Source organism: Gavia stellata, chromosome 6, assembly GCF_030936135.1.
Source record: "Gavia stellata isolate bGavSte3 chromosome 6, bGavSte3.hap2, whole genome shotgun sequence".
Taxonomy (NCBI): domain Eukaryota; kingdom Metazoa; phylum Chordata; class Aves; order Gaviiformes; family Gaviidae; genus Gavia; species Gavia stellata.
This window is the reverse complement of record NC_082599.1, coordinates 40,839,463-40,861,931: the sequence shown is the minus strand read 5'-3', so window position 1 is coordinate 40,861,931 and position 22,469 is coordinate 40,839,463. Positions and strand designations below refer to the sequence as shown.

General features: G+C 36.5%; 1 protein-coding gene across 1 annotated transcript in view; it reads right to left on the bottom strand.

The window, feature by feature from the left end:
* The window catches only part of KCNH8 (potassium voltage-gated channel subfamily H member 8), a 192,883-nt gene that overhangs the window by 98,575 nt on the left and 71,839 nt on the right, over nt 1–22,469 (bottom strand). The window contains exons 3-5 of the mRNA XM_059818632.1: nt 20,815–20,946; nt 4,986–5,113; nt 2,052–2,292 (exon numbers count right to left, since the gene is read on the bottom strand). Of these exons, the coding sequence (XP_059674615.1) occupies nt 2,052–2,292; nt 4,986–5,113; nt 20,815–20,946 (501 nt within the window). The remainder of the gene's footprint in view (nt 1–2,051; nt 2,293–4,985; nt 5,114–20,814; nt 20,947–22,469) is intronic.

Here is a 22,469-nt window from a genome sequence, read left to right as displayed (position 1 = left end):
TTCCCCAGAGCCACAAATTTAAAAACAGATAATAACTTTAGAAATAATTATTTTGGGGAAAATTAAGCCATTATTGAAACTGTGGGGGAGGAATATTGGTATGCTACAGTACAATGTTTGTTGTTGCCAGTAACATAACTATGCAAAGAAGTATTTTCTAGTACTTTATACACTTTTCTTTGAATATATTTAGTTACAACCATACTTTGATTTCCTGGATGATAGATTTAAAAGTCTGAACAGAAAATATGAAGTAAAATTTATAGAAAATCATCTTCCTTTTATTTTTCTTACCCAGCTACTCTACTGATCATAGAGATACCATTTCTTTTGACTTACTGATATAAGAATTCTGTATTTCCAGCAAAGGATATAAACAGAAAAGTAGCACTGAGCAGTACACCATCTGTCTTGCTTCAGATGAATACTACAGCACATATATCATTTAGATACAGACCATACTCTCTTGTGCTCAGATTGTAATAAGCACATTCATAACACAAACCAGTTATCTACACTGGTGTGGGGTGAAAGATACAACCATTATCAAAATATCTTAACCTTGAGTCTACTGTTCTTGTATAGACACCTGGATAGATCAAGTGGAATTATTTAATTTTAGAGTCCTTAAAATGGAATGTGGAGTCATTTATGACTGACTACAGTCATAGCCTTGCTCTTTTTACACAAGACAAAAGACGATCCTCCATGATCTGCATTGCAGAATGTAGGTTTCTTACTGCAGTGCTTGAGTATCATTCAACATGGATTGCTTGCATTAACATGAAAGAGTCCACCAAGATGCAATAGTGAACAGAAAAGGAGAAAATTAGACCTTAAACCTAGTGACAAATCAATGCTCAAAGGAGGAAACACAATTATTTATCTATCATGACATCTTATTCTTCCATCAGCCACATCATCTACTAGTCTTACTGTCTACACTAAAGCTGTCAGAGAAACAGAATAAACTTTTCAAAAATTTCATAAGAAAAACTCTTGTTAAACTAAAGACATTCCGAGTTGTTTCTTAGCATTTAAGAAGTTTCAGTCTTCTAGAGAAGATCATAACATTGCTTTTAATGTATGAATTAAGCTACATTTTTTCAGGAAAAAAAGAGAAAAGTAAAGTAGAAAGAGAAGTTTCAAATCTGCAGATGATTTTATTATTTTGTTCATTTTCTTTCTCTCTTAGAACCTGTCCTAAGACTTTTCGTATTCAAGAAAGACATACTCAACTTTGTTTATTTCTTTAAAATAATAGCTTCTCCACCTGCATATTATTAACAGATCTGAGCTATGATTTGTCACTGTGACAGCACTGAATGGTATTATAACAATAAAAACTTGGGGAAAAATCTGTATGACTCTAATCAAGCATTCCTTTCTATAATCACAAAGAAATGAAAAAAGATAATACAAAAAAGAAATTCCTTTGCTACAAGACCACTATTAGACATGACCTTGTCTTCTTTTTAATTCTATAAAGGTATAAGAATTAAATGGATCATGGAAATAAAAAGTTTAGAGAACAGACCAGATGACAAGCTGCAACCTCTGCCTCTTAAATTCTATCCCTGTTGTCAGTATAGCATATTGATATTGAACATTTGCATTATTGCAATATCGGTTTTAATCTAATGTCATTAGTTTTTAAAATCTAGTGATTTTCAGCTTGTGGTCCATGACTCTAAGTGTTTGCGAAAGGTAATTTAAAAAAAGAGTATATTATGAACAACACTATAGTAATTTCCAACCACACCCCTACATTGGGAAGGTTTTAGGTATCCACAGGGTAAAACAATGGTTTTCAACCTTCCTTAAGGTTAAAGGTCCCTTTTGAGTAAAACAGGACTACCTGAATCAATTTAAAGTAAAAAAGAAAAAAAAAAAAAGGTGATCTAAAGTTCAGATAAAATCTCAAACTACACAGCTAAAATTGATTTTCTTTAAAATCAAAGCAGTGATTATTTCCTCTTCTATATTATACATTCTGCGAAAACCTTAAATGTCAAAAAAGTTATCCCAAACAAACCCCAAACATATCTTACCGATAATAAAAAGAATTTCCACTGCAATGTCACTGACAGTTGTGCTTCGAGTTGTAGACAGCTCATCATGGCCAATAAAGCAAACATTGTAAGGTACAGTCACAGCAACATAAAACGTTGCCAGTAAAATAAGCCAGTCCCAGCCAGCTTTAAAAGTGCTAAAATGCAACAATATGAATTTGGATTTTTTTGCATCTGAAACTTTGTATTCTGGAAATGCTGGTTTATCTACAAAAACATTCTGAAAAAGAGAGAAAAAAATGAAATGAGGCAAAACAATATTTTGATAATACAGACACATTTCTTAGAATGCAGCCATTTTTTTTAAAAAAAGCATAAAGAAATATGACACACTCATATGCAGGCAAGAACTAATGCTAATATTTTTCTAATGTAGTCCTCACTTATTTAGAGAGATGGTTCTGTTGATGGAATAACTTTTGTGAATGTTGGGGCAGGAAGAGTATTAATAAGGAACAAATTAAATAGACTGAGGAGGGGACTGAATCTGGCAAACTGTTTCTTCCTCTGTTGGGTGAATTCCGACTGAAGAGCAATATTTTTCTTCTGGACAGATAGGCTAAAGCTTTGTATACATGAGGACATAGTACTGCAAATAGGAATAAACACATAGAAAGAAATAGATGGTGCTGAAGAGAAAACATCCTTCCTATACAGATTTTAGAGCTGTGAGGAGGTTGTTTCAGACTAACTCTAGCCTGGCCCTGTGGACTGAACAGCTATAAGTAGTTGGAGCACCTCTCTTGGTTCAGTTTTATCTGAGGGAATCCAGTGTATGTGCACGAGGTTGCTATGAACCAAAGCACAATTAGCAGGAATAATTTTTTGATTCTCTTTAAAACTGCACTCCTGATCTAAACCAAAATAGTAATGTAGACCCACTGTAATACAGCTCCAGAACTGACTACCTTCACCATTAGACTATACCTACCTTCGTCATGTGTCTCGAGTCTCTGTCATTTAACCAGCAAAGGTCTTTGCAACAGACTTCAGTCTCATGCACCAGTTTTATAAATTCTTAGCTTTCATCCTTCAGAGTTTTAACAATAACACCTACCCTCCTGAAAAGCAGCATGTGCTACATGAACTGTCTTGTACTATTTACTAGCAAAATTCTTGATCACTGTCATTGTGCCCCTGGTTAATGCTGTTCCAGTAATGAAGAGTCTCACAAAACAATATTGTGTATTCAGCAAGCTAAGATTACTTCTGATCTTGAAGTTATTCACTATGAATATAAAAAGACAACAACTACATGACCGCAGGCTTAATTACATCTGCCTTGCCTGTCACAGCATTTCTTTTTGTGTGCTTCTTTTGAAATACTGCTGTCCTTGCCTTCTCCATTCTTGTTCTTGTTCATGAAATTGAGGGCCTGAATTCTCACTGTTGTTAGCATCAGCTCATTTTTAATCACAGGGAAGAAAATGTTCCTCTTATGATCTCCAATTCTTAGCTCTAAAAATCTATGCACTAAAGGTAGTAAATTAGACAACAAATGTTTTAAACCAGTATAATATCATCTGCACTACGATTTTGACAGTACAGGAAAGTCACCAAAAGCTAATTAAAAGTCATGTTCCTAAAAAATATTACTGTGCTATGAAAATATCACTGGAAGACCTGGTCATATTTTGCAGATTTTTATTCTTTTTAATTTTTACACTTTTTCAACAGTTAACATTTTTTAACATTTTTAGCTCTTTAACCTTTTCTTTTAACATTTAATGGAAGGGACTGTATGCCCTTTGAGGCATATACCAGCTGTGTATTTTCATGTCCTTAATCTATACCAAGTTTTTTCTGCTTTTAATTTCTAACATAATAATGTCTAAGAGGATGAATCTGCACGGTTGTTTAATTTTGGTAACCAATAAAAGGAATGTGTCTGGTGGCAGATCATCTTTTCAGGGTGTTCATGATCTATATCCTTTGGCTACTTTTTCCATTGTCTCTGTTCCATCCTCTCCCTAACCATTAAAAAAAAAAAAAAAAAAAGACCACCATTTTTCTTCTTGTGGCTCTATCAAAGATTTTAGCTTTTTGATACTAACGATATACAAAACAAGAAACTAAATACTGTTCTGAGATTTTAAGAAAAACTGTTTCTTTTTCTACCCCTGCTTCTAATAACTATAGGTTCTCATTGTTGAAACAGGCTTTGAGATAGTATTCTAGCAAAATTTTATATGTATGTACTGATTTCATATGCATCTCTAGTTTTCCTCTGCATTAACCTTTCTCCTGAAACATAGTTCCATAGAGCAGGAGAGTTATTCTTTCTCCTGAGCGTATTTCCTTAGAAGTCTTTCTGTTGCTATATTCTTGGATTTGCCTATTGTTTGATTTGGTTTTTGCAACATTCAGAGGGTGTTTATGAACTTACTTATTGTTACTGAGGGAACACAAAAGTCATTTAAAGAAAGAAACGTTATTACTTCAATTAGGAAATGAAAAAAATAAATTTACTCTGCACACAGTTGGAGACATTCACATGAAAAGCTGCCTAAATGAAGTGTGACCTTCTGGAGCTTACATAGCATAGAGATTTTCAGCTAGAGTAATACCTTGAGTTTCTTCATTATTTTTTTGGCAAATAGTAATTATTGAAATGAAATAATTGTGACAGTAAGGTAAATTGGAACCTAAAATTAAGTTCTGAGAAGTTTTATAATGTGGCTTTTCTGGGGTTAAGTAAATGTTTGTTGATGGTATGGCTAAATGCACTGTCTTGCTATATGAAATGTAACAAATACCATAGTAGGCAGAACTGCACTTTACTCCTTTTGTTACCGTAAAATTATGAAGAAGACAATTCTCAGGTACCCAACTGAACTTTTACAGCACTTTTTTTTAAAAAAAAAATGACAGTACAACAAGTACATTTTTGAAAAAGAGAAGAATTACACTTACATTGTTAATTTTTAGTTTGTTCTTCTCTCTTCTTTGTAGATGCCCAGAGATATGATAAAGGACAGCTCTACTCCGTCTTCGTGCTGACTCAAAATGTGACCCTGCTCTTCCTCTTCCTTTCCATTTTTCTGCATAACAGAAGTGAGAGCCCATTAAACATCAGGAAATGCCACTTTAACCTTTGGGAGCTGAACTACTGACATTTTAGACTTTGGTAGAAATAGGGCTAGATGTAAAGATTATAGACACCTTTTTTTTTAGTTTTGCTTAATCTTTTGTAGTTAAGAAAACAAAATGTCTCTCCTGAAGGGTAAATAGAAGTCACTGTAAACTTTTAATTATCAAATGCCTTCACGCAACTCAGAAGCAATTAATTGCAACATATTATTTCATAGATAAGAAAAATGTACTCTTTACTGTTTCAGAAAATGAAATAGTGATTACTGACCAGAGGCAAGCGTGGCTAGGAGTAACCATTAAAATGTCCTTAAGGTGTTCCTATTCTCTGTTTTATTTCAGGGAAAGAAAAAAAATTCTCTTGTGGCGTACTTTAAAAAAAAAAAAACACGAATCTGACTTGTACTAGGCTTCCATTATGTCAGAATATGCTGATTTGCAAGCTTGCTCATTAGTAATATCCAATTCTTATATTCACATGTTTAGATTTCTTTTCCCACCACGTGGTCACTGCCATAATCACTTGACACATCCCTTAGTGACATGAAATCCATTAAGAGTAAGACTGAACACTCTTTTGGAAAGGTTTGTGGCTTTTCCCTCCATTCAAATGCCTGTAATTGTCAATCATGGGATCAAATTACGTCCTTGCTTATACAGCAGTAAATTCAAAGTAACTCCAGTAACTCTGATGGAATTACAGTGAATTGATGCCAGGGTAAATGAAAGCAGACATTTTGTGATGTGTCGGGATTAAGAAGAAAAGAATTATGGGAATAAAGGAAGAAGCTGTCTGTCAAACAGATTTAATTAAATTCAATTCAATGCATATAAATTAAGGGAGGGGGAACCCAAAACCCAATTAGCACAGCTAGAAATTAACAACAAGCAAAATAACTACATCTTGAAACCTGACTAGAAAAGCAAGAAAGATTTGAATTATAGAAGACTGATGTATTTTTGGCTCAACAGCACAAAACCATACATAACAAAAAAGTTTAGGAAGCTAAACTTTCCAAACTTCTCAGTGAAGAATGACGTAATTAATGCAAAAGCCCTCTCCAGTTAAGGATGTTTTATGTGTCAGTAAGGAGGAGAAGGGGGGGAAAAAAAAGAAAGGAAAAAAAAAAAAAGGAAGGAAAAAACATTGAACTGCAAAATCAAGTAGCTACTGGAAACCTGGCAGAGGCAAATGGAGAAGCCCCATACTTCCCCATCTCCAACTTGGGTACCTGCAGGTGATTTAAAGAGCTATAATGCATACAGGTGCCAGTTACAACAAAGAAAGATAAAACAGAAGGGACTATTTCAGAAAATACTCAACTAAATGAACGTGGTTTTTTTAAATGGTTTGATGATTGAGAGATGAAAGTTTAAAACTCAAACTATATTTCAGAAGTGTATGTAAATTCTGGGTGAGAACAGAGTGTCTATCTGCTTCTCTGAGTAAAAACTAACTTAAGTCTATTGAATTGGGTCTCCATTTTAGTATTGAGTAGCTGTAGTAATCTGGTTTTTTCATATGACTTTGAAATTCTCTGTAAAACTATTTACAGGCCTCTCTTTCTTCCCTTTCTAAACCTAAACTGCTATGTTGGGTGAGGCCGTTCAGTTTTCTCTATTGCCTCCCAAAGTAGTTGGTAAAATACGCTTCAGCCCTGCTATGAGGCAGGCTGAGAAAGTGGTCAAATACCCACAGAAGATTCTGGCCAGCAATGGTGCAGGACTCTTTAGCTAAAGACTTCATCCTCACGATGTCTCATATCTAATACCCCTCCATGTCCTTAGCCTACAAAGCACAAGACAGTTCATCCTGGTAGATGGTAGGTATAACAGCCTGGGTGGTGTGTTGCGAGACCCACGCTGAACCGTGTTGCAGAAGGCTGGTACTGCCTTCAGGTGGAGTTTCTTTGAATATTTGCAGCATCCCCAGCAATACAAGGCTCTTCCCGTGTGGAAGTGAAGCTCTCTATCTCTGGTCAACCTTGAATGCCTTCTCTTTACCCTCCTAGATCTCCAATGTCTTTTTAAGGATAACCTTCATTCTTTTCCTGTCACACTCAGTTTACAGATTACTATTCTGAAGGAGACAGTTTATTTTTTACAAATACCCAGCTGTTTCTTTCTTATTCTTAAAATTTTTAGATACCTGACAGACTTGGTTTTGTCTTTCCATGGCTGATTTCAGCAAAAAGATACAATGGTAAATCCAACCATAAGCAGAAAGTCACTTTAAATACAGCTGCTTCATTTTTACCCGGTGCTTAAAATCAAAAGTTCCTCTCATCTCCCCAGATACTGTGAGAAATCATTATTCTAAAAGCTCAGATTTGGGGCTCTATCTCCTGGCGCTTCTACACACCCCTTCCGGTGTGATGGTGAAAAATAGCCCTTAAAAAGGGTGCTTTCCATTTTAGTCTTAATTCCCTGTTTCTTTGATCAGAAAAGTGGTAATACGTTTTTTAACTCTTCTTGCTGTCCTTCTGTGTTGTTTTTTCTTTCAGATGAGATTAGGTATATCGCCACAACCATCACACATGGCAATCTCAGAATTCTTTTCTGAGAAAAGAAACTAACAACAACACCTCTTTGCCAATCTTAACACTAGTCTCATAACAACTGAAGACTTCTTACAATTTTGTAAGGGAAGATTGCAGTAAAAAAAACCCACAATCAGACACAAACACCTTTGTAACTGTTGACTTTTCTGTTTGTGTTTTTACAAGAACATGAGGCATCCATCTTCCACTTAATGAAAAGTGGAAGCTTAACTCTTTTCTTGCCCCTTTGGAAAAGAAAATAGTCTATTCCTTAGGTATAAATCAGAAAAATAAAACCCGACAACTCAACTTCTGATAAGCTCTACTAGGTATATGCTGCCCTAGCAATGCAAAAGAACTGTAAATTCAGCCTTACTGACCAAATTAAAACCAAATCTATGTCTGCTCTCCTTCAAAGGACATCAGAGTAGTCAGAGCCTAGTATTGGATATAGTCCAGAATACTTTATGGTTTATCATGTTCTCATTCCCCAGATAAAGTATAATACATTTAAATCCTTGAAATGTAAAATAAAGTGTTTAATCATCAAATGGGAGATAAGACTCATACTGTTCTTTCAGTCATGAAGTTCAGGTGGTAGCAAATAAAAGATATCACAATTTCTTCCTGAGGCAGAGCCGGACCTGGAAGAGGAGTGCTCAACACATGGTCAAGGGAGCCCATTGCAGCCTGCCAGCTCCCAGGGACCTTCCTTCACAGGACAGATGAGAGGGTGACAGGAAGCGGCTCATGGCCCAGGAACTCTTCCACAGGCACGAGCAGGCTGCACCTGAATACCACCCTGCTCTTGTTCTAGGCCTCCAGCCCCAGGTTTGGCTGTAATTGCAGAGGTATAGGCGCTTCCTTGGAAGGTAAATCCATCACATACAAGCAGAACCACCATAACCTTCCTGTGCAGTGGACTCAAGCTGTCTACACTGAGTAACTCTGATGTGACCCAGAAGCATTATGCTCACTCCACAGCAGACAAGCTGTGGCATGAGAGAGACCATGAAATACATCTCTTTCCAAATACTGAAATAAGCTAACCTGCTCTGGCCAGAAAGTTTGTACATTATTGACAAAAAATATCTCAGCCTTGGTATTTTTCCTCATTTTTCACAGCATTAATTTGTATCCCTTAGAACTGCCTTCAGTTTTTCCTCAGGCTATGCATTATCACAACAGAATACGCATTAATTAAAACCACTACCTAGATTTCCCTCTGGAGCAGTTAAATGCCCAACCTGCTCTTTTACAGAATTGTCTCCCAGTCTGATCATGGATCATAACCACAGAAAGTTTTCTATACAAATCTGCATGGACATGAAAGAGAAAATTAGTATCTAGCATTTCATTCATATTACGCAGGAAAATCCAAGAGATCCTAAGCAATCATAAAGTTGGAGAATGAATAAAAGCAACCAGCACCTCTCAAATTTAACCCAGAACACTATATACTTGCAGTATATGAATTAAGTAAAGAGGAGCGAGGTAAAAATTGTCTGAGAGTTTAGTCCTGGAAACACATGCACACCTGAGTAACTTTATTCACAGAAAGTAGTTCTACCAAGAAACAAATGGGACAGAGTTACCCTGAAAGCAGACTTGGACCTCTTGGCAGTATTTCTGCAATTTCTTTCACTCCTTTGAGTACAGTAGCCATTAAAAAGATAGAGTTCATCACTAGGGACAAGACCATAACCATTTGCTGCTTTTTTACATCTTCACAACCCCATTAGCTCCATGCTTAAGGTTATATTCCCACCCCAGCTACCTGATTGCTACTGTTGTCCTGTTTGCTTGCTAGGTGGGGCTATTAGGCTTAGGGTAAGATTGATTCAGACACATTGAGTATCCTCTTCAAACAGTTATAAGTATGACCATCTTAAGTCATAACATGCAGTAAACCTGACTGCCCACACAGGCAAAAATAGAAAAGATAGTATAGATACAGCTATCTTTAAACACTTTGCAAGGAAGAATTCTGAAGAAAACCAGTGAGCCACAATCAGATGGCTAAGGATTTACATGGACAGTCAACCCTATCTGGAAAAATCAGCCTGCTATCTGGAAAAATTATATTTTTTTATGTTTATTTAATAGTGCCGTCTATACTTTTCTAAATAGGTTTACATAAAATAATGAGATGACGACTTCTTGGCTCTCTTGAGGTCCAGAAGCAAATATGAGGAATAAATAAATAAAATTTTTATTCTATTAACATTTTACTCAGAGGACTGGGTAAGTTGGCAGAGCAGCTAAGGATATTTTTATTTATTTCATTGTTTATAAAGCTAAAGTTAATCATGAGATGAAACAGCAGGTAATGCCAGCTCCCATCTAAGAAAATTTATCATAGACATAATACCCTTCTGAATGTATGAACTAGATTTCCTTTTGAACAACAAAAAAAGGTAGAACAGGACAAATGGACTTTATTCATTGCTAAGAAGCATCCAGATATGGACAGACTTGAAGAGATCCTTGTACATGCTGGAATGCTGTGAAAAGGGGTAGTAACCGGGCTAACACTATGACTTCAAACTACTGCTGGTTGGAACCTTCCCTCCTCAAAACACAGAGCGAGCTGCATATTGCTACTGCTGTGTCCTGAAATCAGTCAGGGAAATAAACCTCCCCCATTAACTTTCCTGTTTATTTCTCTAGGGTGTCATAACCCAGCCACTTGGCCCAATAGCACAGTGAGATGTTGTTACCTGGGATATCTTATGAGCACTGAACTGTTCCTTTTTGATCCTGGGTTCAATGAACCATTTATTAAATAATTTCTCAATCATTTATTAATCTTACAATTCTACCTATAAAAGGCTTCCTGTAAGAAGTGCAATCAAGGTTCTTTGTCCTTTTAATACAAGTCTTGAGAAACCCTCATCACTCAGAATCATAGAATAGAATCATGGAATCATTTAGGTTGGAAAAGACCTGTAAGATCATCAAGTCCAACCATAAACCTAACACTACCAAGTCCACCACTAAACCATGTCCCCTAAGTACCTCATCCACACATCTTCTAAATACCTCCAGGGATGGTGACTCCACCACCTCCCTGGGCAGCCTGTTTGACAACCCTTTCAGTGAAGAAATTCTTCCTAATATCCAGTCTAAACCTCCCCTGGCGCAACTTGAGGCCATTTCCTCTTGTCCTATCACTAGTCACTTGGGAGAAGAGGCCAACACCCACCTCTCTGCAACCCCCTTTCAGGTAGTTGTAGAGAGCGATAAGGTCTCCCTTCAGCCTCCTCTTCTCCAGACTGAACAACCCCAGTTCCCTCAGCTGCTCCTCATAAGACTTGTGCTCCAGACCCCTCACCAGCTTTGTCGCCCTTCTCTGGACACGCTCCAGCACCTCAATGTCCTTCTTGTAGTGAGGGGCCCAAAACTGAACACAGGGTTCGAGGTGCAGCCTCACCAGTGCTGAGTACAGGCACTTGTATCATAAAGGACAACTACAGCAGAAAGTGTGATCTTCGCATAGATACCCACGTGCCATAAAATAAATACAATGATGTCTACAGGAAACACAGTGATACTTAATCATATCCAGTATCATCAACACAAAACACATTTCATAGGCAGTCCTCAAAAAAACCCAAAACCCAAGTAAATTCTGAAGGAGACAATTGGGGTAAAGCAATTCAAAAGGATTCTGAACTAACATGAAAAAAAACTTCAAAAACAGATTGTGTGGAAGGCTGGTATGAATTTTTCTAGGCTTTTTAAAACCTTTAGCTAACTTTCAGGTATTATTCTCTAGAGAACAGCACACCAGCAGTTGTCAATAAAGAGAAAACTGATAAAAGACTGCTTTGGAATTAATGACAGAATAAAAGCGCTACCATGGGCAATAGGCTGCAGGAGGTCTGTTGGTTGCATGACACATTCTTTCTGTCAACAACAACCAAATATTCACAGAACAATTAGCTGTATGGTGGATCCAGGCTAGCCTCTAGCCGCTTCTTTATTCTGTTAACTGATTAACTGATTCAACAAGAAGATCTACTTAACGCACATACCAGCTGAAAAACTGTAAACATTATTACAGAATATTTTTTAAAGGGACCAGTTTTACACAGAATCAATGGTATGATTTTCATCATTTTAATATTATGCCTTCAAGGAAAATTCAGCTTTCAACAGGCAGAGAAAAGATACAATAGTATACATTACTATTACTGTTTAATGGATCAGAAAGACCTTTAAACAGTGGTATGCTTATGAGACAAGAAATCTTAATCACATTTTGGGCTGCTGATTCTTCCATCATTAAGAAAAAAAAGGTAGGGGGGAAAAGACACACAAAGACCATAAGAAGGGATCTTTCTCCACCTCCATTTTGGTGGTGGATGGGTGTACACTCCTAAACAAACAAATAAATCTTCTTTTTTAGATGCCAGTGTTTGGGCCTATCTCATAAAATTCAGAATTGGAAAAAAAAAATCCAAGCAGATACATCTTTCTTCAACTACTTCTAATAGACTAAGATTCAGCAGAAGAACTCTGAAGGTGAATAGACTATTTGTCCATTTATTAATTCCACCAGGTTTTACCTAAAAATTTACAAAATCTCTTATAATGAAGTAGAATATTGCAACTTAAAAATAACTATTTCATAATTGCATAAAAAGAGTTTATTTACCAGCTTATTACTACACAATTAGAAAGAGTCATCACACAAGGGAGAAAACTTTCATTTTTATTATGTCACCAAGTGTGAAATATGTCTGTTGATTTAACTGAGGTGAGTAGTCATATGTAGAACAAAACGTAGTGTTGAATTTACAGCTGGGTCATTACTTATTCTTTCAGCTGTTTTTTGATGTGACTTTTTTTTCTTAGAATAGGTTGTATTTCCCACAGTGAATGATAGCTCAAGGCAAAGTGATATGTTCATTTATCATTATGAACAAAACCATAACTGTAATAATACAGAGAATAGTTGAAATATTTTTAAGAAAACCCTAGACCTTAAATATTTCCAATTATATAAGTCACTGAGAAACTTTCATTGACTTCAGCAAGTGTTAATGTCTGTCTTATGTGCAAAGATGTAGTATTTAAGGACATAATCTCACTGGACCTAAAGGTTTTCTTTCTTCCTTTAATTCCATTATTTCAATCACATACTTTATTTACTGATAATTTGTCCTCCAGAATATTTGAGAAAGACCATTTGTAATCTGAGTTCATCGTAATTTCACAATCATTGATCTTTGCACAAATTAATTAAAAAAAGATTTACACAGAAGTTGATGATAAAGTATAACCTTTCACTTAAGTGAAAATAAGAATATATACACCTGAATAATTTCCATCTTGTAATGAAAGCAAATCTTTTGAAAATGGAGACTTGCTTTCTTACTATATTTATCTACAATTCAGAACCAGATCAGCCACCTATAAAAATGTCTTGTGGTCAGCGCAATTTGTCTAGAGTTAAAACAGGGGGGGAAATAGCTTTTTAAAAAAATTTAGTTTAAAGAGAAAAGACATATAAGGTTCAAAAACCTATAACGTCTGTGTATACGTTTCATGTGGTCATTGAAACACCCAGAAAATATCTCTGATTATCTCTCAAGGAATGAGATTTTCAGGCTATGAAAGTGACTGGTCATAAACCAAAACTGTTTTACAACCTTAATTATACAAGTTAGGATGGATGGTTGGCAGTTGTAAAATCATCTTTGCTAGAGCTAGGCAAAACTCACCTCTAATAGGTCTTATTTGCTGAGTCTTTACAGGACCTCAGAGTTGCTCTGAGGAGCTAGAGCATGAACTACATTCAGTATAATTGCAATTACAGGTGAATTCTGCAAATGGTCCAAGTCCCCTTATTTGTGTTTCTGAACACAAAGTACATATGCAATATGCATTCAGTCCTCATGGTCTCTTAATTAATAAGATGTAAGACACCAGGCTGCGTCTAGGCCTGTCTTTAAAGACATTTCTTCCTCTTCAGATTTTTTCCATAGAAATAAGACATTTATGTACATAAGTTTGCAAACCCTGTACCTCCTCAAAAAACCCTCAGCAAAACACCTACCACACACACAACTCTGAAGAGCTCTTCTAATTGGCAATGCACATACTAAACATATTCCCTGTTTCTTCCATGCTTTCTGTCGTCCGTCCTGCATGGTTGAGCTAGCAAACTCTAAAAGGAAAATCTGAAGAAATTTTCCACTAAGTCTGCCATCAACTTAGTCCAACAAACAGAAAGGCACCAAAATGAAAAACAAAACAAAACAAAAAAATCCAAACAAATAACTTTCCCCCCCTCCATAAACAGATAACTTGGTTTCTAAGGAAAATCTAGAGGTGATTGCATGAGTTTATCTAGGAACTGGTGAGTTAATGAATTATTTGGTTGCAAATGCATATATTCTCTCACCCTTCTAGGATATCTCAGAAGGCAGACTGCTTTGATGCATTTGCTCAAGAATCAGAGTTTGCTTTTCTTTTTTTCATTTTCACTCCACATACACCACAAAGGACTCTTCGCCCTCACCTCCAGAACATTTGCTGTGCCTCTCTGAGAGTTGCTGGAATGGAACTGCCACTCGCATTTAAGACTTGGTAAAAAGCTAAAGCAATGGCCGTAAAGATTGATACATCTTCTAAAGGTTCAAGGCTCAAATACAATTTATTTGCTTGCCTAAGAAGGTGGAAATCGGAGAGGGGGGCCCATCTATGTGCTCACGTGTATCTGCAGGAACAGGGAGTAGAAAGGCAGCTATACTTTTGTCCCCTTAGTGGTTACACTATCATGCACTGACCAGGGGAAAGCAGTTTCTCTTTACTGAGGGCAGAAGAGACACAGACCCTTCCTAGTTTGATGGTCAGCCAGGAGCAAAGTCCTCCTAGAGAAGATGTAACTGAGTCATTGCAGAATAAAGGCTTCCCCAATACATTCTTCCTTTGGGCAGTGGGAAAGTTGGAGTAAAACTGTGCTTCTGCTTCTATCCCACCTCCTCCATCAACAGAACTGCATGGTGACCCATGCATCCTGAGATAATTTTATCTGCTTTGAATACTGTACATCTAGGTGACTGTTCATCCCCCTCTCAATGTCCTGCCTCCTGACAGGTGTAAGGAGCTTTAAAATGAAAAGCTGTGCCCTGAATAGGGCTGCTAAAGGCTGAAAAAGGCTACTGCTGTAGCCTGAGCAATCACAAAGTAGCTGAGACAGTAATTATGCAGAATAAATCAAAGTGCACATTGCAGTATTTCTTAGAAGAAGGGCCTATCCCTGCCTCCAACAGACTTTTTAAAATAAAGATCTGGAATGCAAAATGTTTGGCACATGGTATTTCACTTCTGGCACACTGAAAAGAACAACCCCTCCCTCCAATAAATGATGCATAATCAAAATAAATCTGTTTTCTTAGAAATTCGTGTAGAGATAAGGATTAATAAGAAGCTAGAAAAAGCTAGGATTAATAAGAAGCTAGAAAAGGTGTAGTCCAGCTTTTAGTTCACATTATTACTAGGGTAAATCATCTTTGCCAACAGGCAGGCAAACCTGGCAAGGAGGCCTTCAAACAAGGAACAAGATGGGGAGAAGATGATGACCAACGAACAAGTGTGGAAGTGGTGACATGGACTGACAACTGGCTGAACTGCTAGGCTCAGAGGGTTGTGATCTGCAGCATGAAGTCCAGCTGCATTATGCCTAACAGCATTATGACTAGGGGATTGATACTATGGCAAATATTGTTTAACTTCTTCATTAATGACCTAGAAAATGGGAAAGAGCGCACTCTCGGCAAGTTTGTAGATGATACAATCTGGGAGCGAGGAGTTGTTACATCGGGCGTTTGTGCTGCAAGAAGGTTCAGAGGGACCTCTGCAGGCTGGAGAAATGAGCCATTAGGAACCTCACAGAGTTCAACAAAGGAAGGTGCAAAGTCCTGCACCTGGGAGGGATAAATCCATGCACTAGGACAGGCTGGGGGCCGAACAGCTGGCAAGCAGATTGCCAGGCAAGGACCCGAAGGCCCTGGTAGACACCAAGTTTAACACGAGCCCAGCAATGTGCCCTTGGAGCAAAGGAGGGCAAGAGCAATGCAGTCTGCATTGGGAAGAGCTCTGACAGCAGATTGAGGGAGGTGATCCTTCCCCCCTACTACACTGGTGAGACACATCTGCAGTGCTGGGTCCAGATCTGGGCTCCTCAGTACAAGAGAAACACGGACATACTAGCAAATTCAGTAAAGGGCCGCAAATATGATTAGGTGTTTGAAGCGTCTTACATAGGAGGAGAGGCTGAGAGCGCTGGGACTGTTCAGCCTGGAGCAGAGAAGCCTCAGTGGGGGATCTGATCAGTACGTATAAATCCGTGACAGGGCGAGGTAAAGAAGACAAAGCCAGAATCTTCTCAGTGGTGCCCAGTGAAAGGACAAAAGGCAATGGGCACAAAAACTGAATACATGAAATTCTGTTTAAATATAACAAAAAGCTATTTTACTTTGTGAGCGCACACTGGAACAGGCTGCCCAGAGAAGTTATGGAGTCTCCATCCTTCATGATATTCAGCACGTATCTGGACATGGTCCTGGGCAACCTGTTCTAGCTGGCCTTGTTTTGAGTAGGGGGTGCTGGAGTAGACAAACTCCAGAGATGCCTTCCTACCTCAACTGTTGTGTGATTCTGTGCTTACTATCTATTGCACACATTTTTATAATAATGCTGGAATAAAGTTGAGAAAATCTGTCCTAAGAAAATTCTTTTCAAACAAAGACCTAAAAATTTTCTCAAAGAAAAAAACCCAACAAATAGATTAACAATGAAGGCTAAAGGAAACTTTTTGGAGTAAGTCAAATTCAAGAGGTGAATTTTAGTAGTGATTATAACAGTATCTATATAACCCAGATTATTACATATTTGCATACAGAGTAGAGATCTAAAAGTAGTCGCAGACTAATTTAATTTCTTATTTAGCTACCTGGATTCTTGTGATCTCACTAACTTCCAGCATGTGTCCAAGTGTATTATGGAAAGTTCATACGCAGAAATGAAAAAACACTGACCCAACCATACCATATTGGAGTCCAGATTTGGAGTCTGGTATTTTCAGTTGAATCAGTTTTCCCCCAAAAGGACAATGGGACTCTTAACCAGTTTTCCAAAAAGTAACTGATCGTAAGTTAGGATGCTAAAATAAATCTCCCATAAAACTGTTTAAGAAACAGTTTCTGAAGTAATCATTGTGTTTCTAAAAAAAAGACCATCAATTTGATTAAAAAATCTTTTCAGAACAGTAAATGATTATAGGTATTATTAAGCAGATGGAAAGCAGAGTCTATTTCTACAATAAACTTACAGGTGGGAGAAACACGTATTGTTTTAAGTAAATTACTGATATTGATAAGTTGAGGCCTCTAAGAACATTACAATTAAAAGGGGTGCAGGGGTTGGGGAGGAGGATGGTAAATTAACTTAAAAAAAACAAACCAAACCAAACAAGCCATATGAGAGTTGCTGACTGTCACAACACTTCTTAGAGACTGCCAAACTTCTCAGGCATGTGTTTTTGCCTTTTTCTTATATTAAAGTCTTAGGACAAAGTCTGCTCTTCCCATTGGCTGATAGGGCTGATTTCACTGGAAACTTATACAGAAGAAGAGCAGAAAAAAAATCCTGTTGAATTTGTATTTAGAATGAGACATTCAAAAGAAAAGGTCATAGACAACGTCTGACATTTGGGCTGGGTAAAGGGAAGTCAGGCAAGAAAGTGGACTTTTGCAAGGCGCATTGGCACAAAGGAGCAACTGAAGTTGTGTGAACAGGTGAGATAGAATACATAAGAAAAGGTCTGCAGAAAATTGAAAAGCGTATCAACTCCTGAGGTCTGCAAAAGTAAAAAGACAATCCACAAGGAAAGGAGGCCATAAAACCAGGAGATAAAGCTCAGGAAGGTGTCATTGTGAAAGTACAAGGAGAACAAGATTTTACAGAAGAAACAGATGGTATCAAAAGTAGGAAAGGCATAAGGAAGAACAAGTCTGAAGAAGACTTTTGGAAGTGTAACCAGTGAGAGTGTATTACCATAGAGTGTTGGTGGAATGCCAAGGGGTCCAGGGCAGACTTAGGAGAAAAGGAACAGGAAGGAATTCTTTTAGATAAACTTTCTAAGGAGTTTAGAAATTAAAGGGAGATGGAATGTGACTATTAACGTTCCATACAAATTACCAAAGTCTATTCTGGGCAGAACAGTGAAGAGATAGACTGAAACAAAAACATTAATACGACACCCTTGCATGGGCAGAAGAGTTCACACCAAGCATGTTTGTATCCAAGTTCTCCTTCTCATACACAATCTAACCGCAAGAGATATGCCAAAAAGGCAATAGAAAGCTGCGCATAATGGCAATTATCTTATAACCAGAGTGGGCTTTCAACTCCAAGTTTGTAAGTTATCTGATTTGTGAAAGGACAAATTCAGTAATCTTTCAAAAAGTAAAATTATCTTTGTAGCAATATTATCTGTTAAAATAATACCCAGCAATGTGTATCAATCACTTTGCAATGTATATTAATCACCGAACATTAAAAAAGGTCTATAATAGCTTTAAACAAAAAGCAAATTCAATTTTCTCTTAATACAAGGTGCATCCTACATGCCTGATAGTGGTTGTGGTCTAAGTAAAGAAGAACCAATTACTTCTAGAAGTTAAACATTCTGAAATTTCAGATACTGAATCAGTTGCATAGATTGTACTGGGAATTCTTTTCTGACAATGATGAGATGATGTTCATCACTGGAGGACTAATGAATCACTCTGCATAGGAAGAATTTGAATGTTACTCAAAGAGCTAACATACTATTAAATTTATTTTTATATAGCTAGGTAGATTTATACAAAATTAATATGCTGGATTTTTTTGTAAATATTTTGAATAAATGATTAAATCCTGTTTCTTATCTCACTATATTATATAAAACAGTGTATTTTGCAAAGCCCTACACTAAGTATTACTTTCTGTTGCCATGATGCAAACAAGTATCACCATAGCATAAAATGATTGCCATGGTTTTAAAATGAGTATAAAGGGAAGGAACAACCAAGTTTCAGGATTGTGCTCTAAAAAGTACATCACACAAGACAGCAAAATATCAATATTCATAAGCTTATAGCAATTGAATGGGCATTTGCTGGTGTAATGTAGCTCTGCATAAGTGTGTCCCTCTGTCAGTACACAGTAGGAACAGTATTAATTTTTAAATGTGCAACAGCAAACATGAGTTAAAATCTGCTTAGATTTACAATTTGACATGAACGCACATCAAAAGCTGAAGATGATTTTAATTAATCCTAAAATAAGCATACAGCTATATAATGTTTATCAGATAAACAATAACTGTCATTTTACAAGTAATCAGTGATATGCCTATTTCAAGTCATCACTGGCACACTAGATGTGATTTCTCACTGAGTGTATCCTCAAAAATTTCTCTCTCTCTCATAAGGTAAATCATTAGCCTTTAGAGCACACATGTTCTGACAATCTCTCTTCTGTGTGGGCCCACATATGATGTTTTAGTAAACTACTTTCCTAAAACTTTCATTAGTGTAAGGTTTTCTAAGGCTTAATGAGAAACTACATAAAATATGTTTTATATTTTAACAATTTGACTTTGAGATGAAGTGATTGGTTGAAACTGGACATAAGGAAAAGCTGCAAAATGTACTTCTGTACTACTTTAAAGCCTTTCTTCAGTCTTCCAACTCAGAAATTCTCAAATATGTTTGATGAAAAAAGTGAAGGACCCAAAAAAACCCCTTCCATTATTCACGGCTTGAAAAGTAAGACAAAGGTGAAACTATTTGTCCAAAAGTACAGAAGAGGCAGACATTGTTAGCATAAATGTTGATTTAAGAATATTCAGTAACACAAGGAAGCATAATATTTTCTGTTTTAAAGTACTAAAATGCTGTAAAAGAATGCTGAATTACACTTCTCTGTAACTGAAATATAACTATTTTATTGAAAAGCTAATATTGAAAATCAGAAAAAGTTGAATACTAATTGTTCCCCTACTTCAGAAACCCATAAGGAGAAAGGGAGTCCTAAGGCCTTACCTACATTGTTTCTGACATACACAGAGATCAAATGGCTATCACAGGGTGAAAAATTTGAATAAATTCCAGAGTACTACCAGATTGAGAAATTCAACAGTAATGAAATTTTATAGAATTCATTTACCCTCTAGAGATAAACTTTTCTAGACAGTTCCTTTGACACTGAAAAATTGCAAACCTCAAGCCTTGGTTCAGTATACCTTTACAAAATGTAAACCTGGAATAAATTCACTGCCTTTGATACTCAACACAGGTCAGTGCTGACTGCATAACTTCCATCCCTCCACACTGTTTTTGCTTTGTGTTAAGAGAATTTAGCAAAACTTGACTACACTATAGAGTGAAAATTATTTTATGGCAGTTGTGAATCATTAGCATAACACAATCTTTTTCCAAATTCATGAGTGAATCCTTGCGTTGTTTCCTTTCAAAAGCAAATGAGTCTGAAAATGTATTTCTTTTACTATTGGATATTCCTAAAGACATAATAAATCTTATAATTTCATATAATGTAATGAAAATTAGATGACACAAGAATACTAATGCTTCTCAATAGGCAAAATAATTTCTAAATATGTATGTTCTGCTTATAGAAAACCACAAAAAAATGCATTCATTCATCTCTCAGACATGTTGAAATCAGATTTGCGTAAGGAATGCTTGAAAAGGTCTAGCTTTTCCAAAATATACCTCTGAAAATCCAGAAAGTAAATAAATTAAATCATTGTACACTAAAACAAATTTAATTTTGAGGACAGTACTCTGTTCCCTGGATTCCATGTTTACAGAATGTATATGTAAATAAAGTAAGTAATACGTAAATAAAAAAAATTACAAATAAGAACTTCCACAGATTATTTATCCTTTCATGTCATATAATAATTTCTTCTTTGGAAAACTAGGAGGTCTCTATATTGAAAAGTGTACATGAGAGAGAGTTTGTGTAGGTGTGACTCTCAAAGCTTATCAATGTTGGTTCTTATCAATGTTGTTGCAATTCACACAAACCTTCCTTTTTGTCTTCTGCAGCAATCTTCACTTTTGTGTCTGTTATATCTTTGAAAGAAGCCAGAAAGAGTACTACATCTCCTTTTTCATTCTTTATAGGAACAATATCCAGTAGGCACCAGAATGAAGACCCTGCAAGGATAAAGAAAGAATTTATTTCAAACAGCTGTCTTTTAGCAGAGACAGAAAAAAGTGAACTACTAAATCTACATCTAATGCAATTCTAAAAAAAAAATTCTTATTTAGGAGGTCAACTCAGAGAATCACAGATGTTCAGCTCATGTAAATCTCTTTGGATCATTGGTTGAAGCTCAGTAACACTGCTTTCTCTAGAAGCAAGGCATTAATTTAAATGCAAAATTCATCTGCAGGGATCATTAATAGAGTTTAATGAAGCTGCTTACTCCTCTGAAACCATGCTTTCCTTTGAACTCTCAACTGATGTTGCTTATTTTACCGGAATAGCTTTCATTTTGTTAACTTGACATCTGAAGCTTCCATGTTTACTACAGAATCATTCTACCTTAATCATCTGACTTGATACTCATTAAAATCTCTTGACAGAAGACCTGATAGTCAGAGCATCATTCCACTAATTCAAAGATATTTAAACTAATCAGACATCAGACTTAGAATAGAAATAGAATTAACTCCTTGCATCATACAGATGGTGAGATTTATAATACCACACATCATCTGTAAAATTAATATCACCTGTCTTCCTTACTGTCTATAACATTCACCTTGCTAAGACTTAAGTTAGACAACGTTGAGTTTGGCAATATTTTTAACTCATGTCAACCTTTCTCTGCCCACACCTGCTACATAATTATACTACTTAAAATAAATTCTTATTGTCACTGGTTGTGTCACATGTCCTGTTTGCAAGGTATGTTGTTCAATACCAATGACATCATTCGTAAGTTTGCTGTTAATGCAGACCACTCAGAACAGAAGATAATGAATGCCTAGGTGCTGGTAATGTACTGGAAGTATAATGGAGATCTCAGCAAACACCCAAGATCCCAATCCCATCCATTCTGGGATAATTCAGTCCAGTGCCAGGCTTTTGTGTTTTTCAGGTTTTGGGTATCAACATTAACTACCTCCACCCACGACCAGCCTAATAATATTATTTATAAGATATATAAGTACTGCTACAGCATTACTTTTTTAGTTTTAAATTTCTTTTTTGGACATGTCTTTACACTTCCATAATCATGTTCCTTCCCAACATACTATTTCTGGCATTCATTTACAAGCACAAGTCTACTTTCATTCATAAAAGGAAACACGAATAGTTCCCTAGACCACTGCAGTCAGAACTGACTACTACCAAATGATCAGCTGAGCTTTGGAAGGATCTTTAGGAAGAACAAGCAGATTAGCCACTTCCCACTCTATTCTCTGTCTTCTGAACTCTGCAGTCTTGAAAATGAACTGGACACACCAAGATCATAACACAGCTTTCTAATTTAAAATTTTCAACTGGAAGTTCCCTGACTGCCTGTTGAAGGCTGCAGGCAAGCATGAAGGGTGAAACAGCAGCTTTCCTTTTGAAGGGCCACCACAGTTGAAGGTCCAAAAGTATGATTCAAAGGAAATTCACCTGGTCCTCTCCATCCTGGTCAAACTTCCCAAGAGGCAGACAGGCA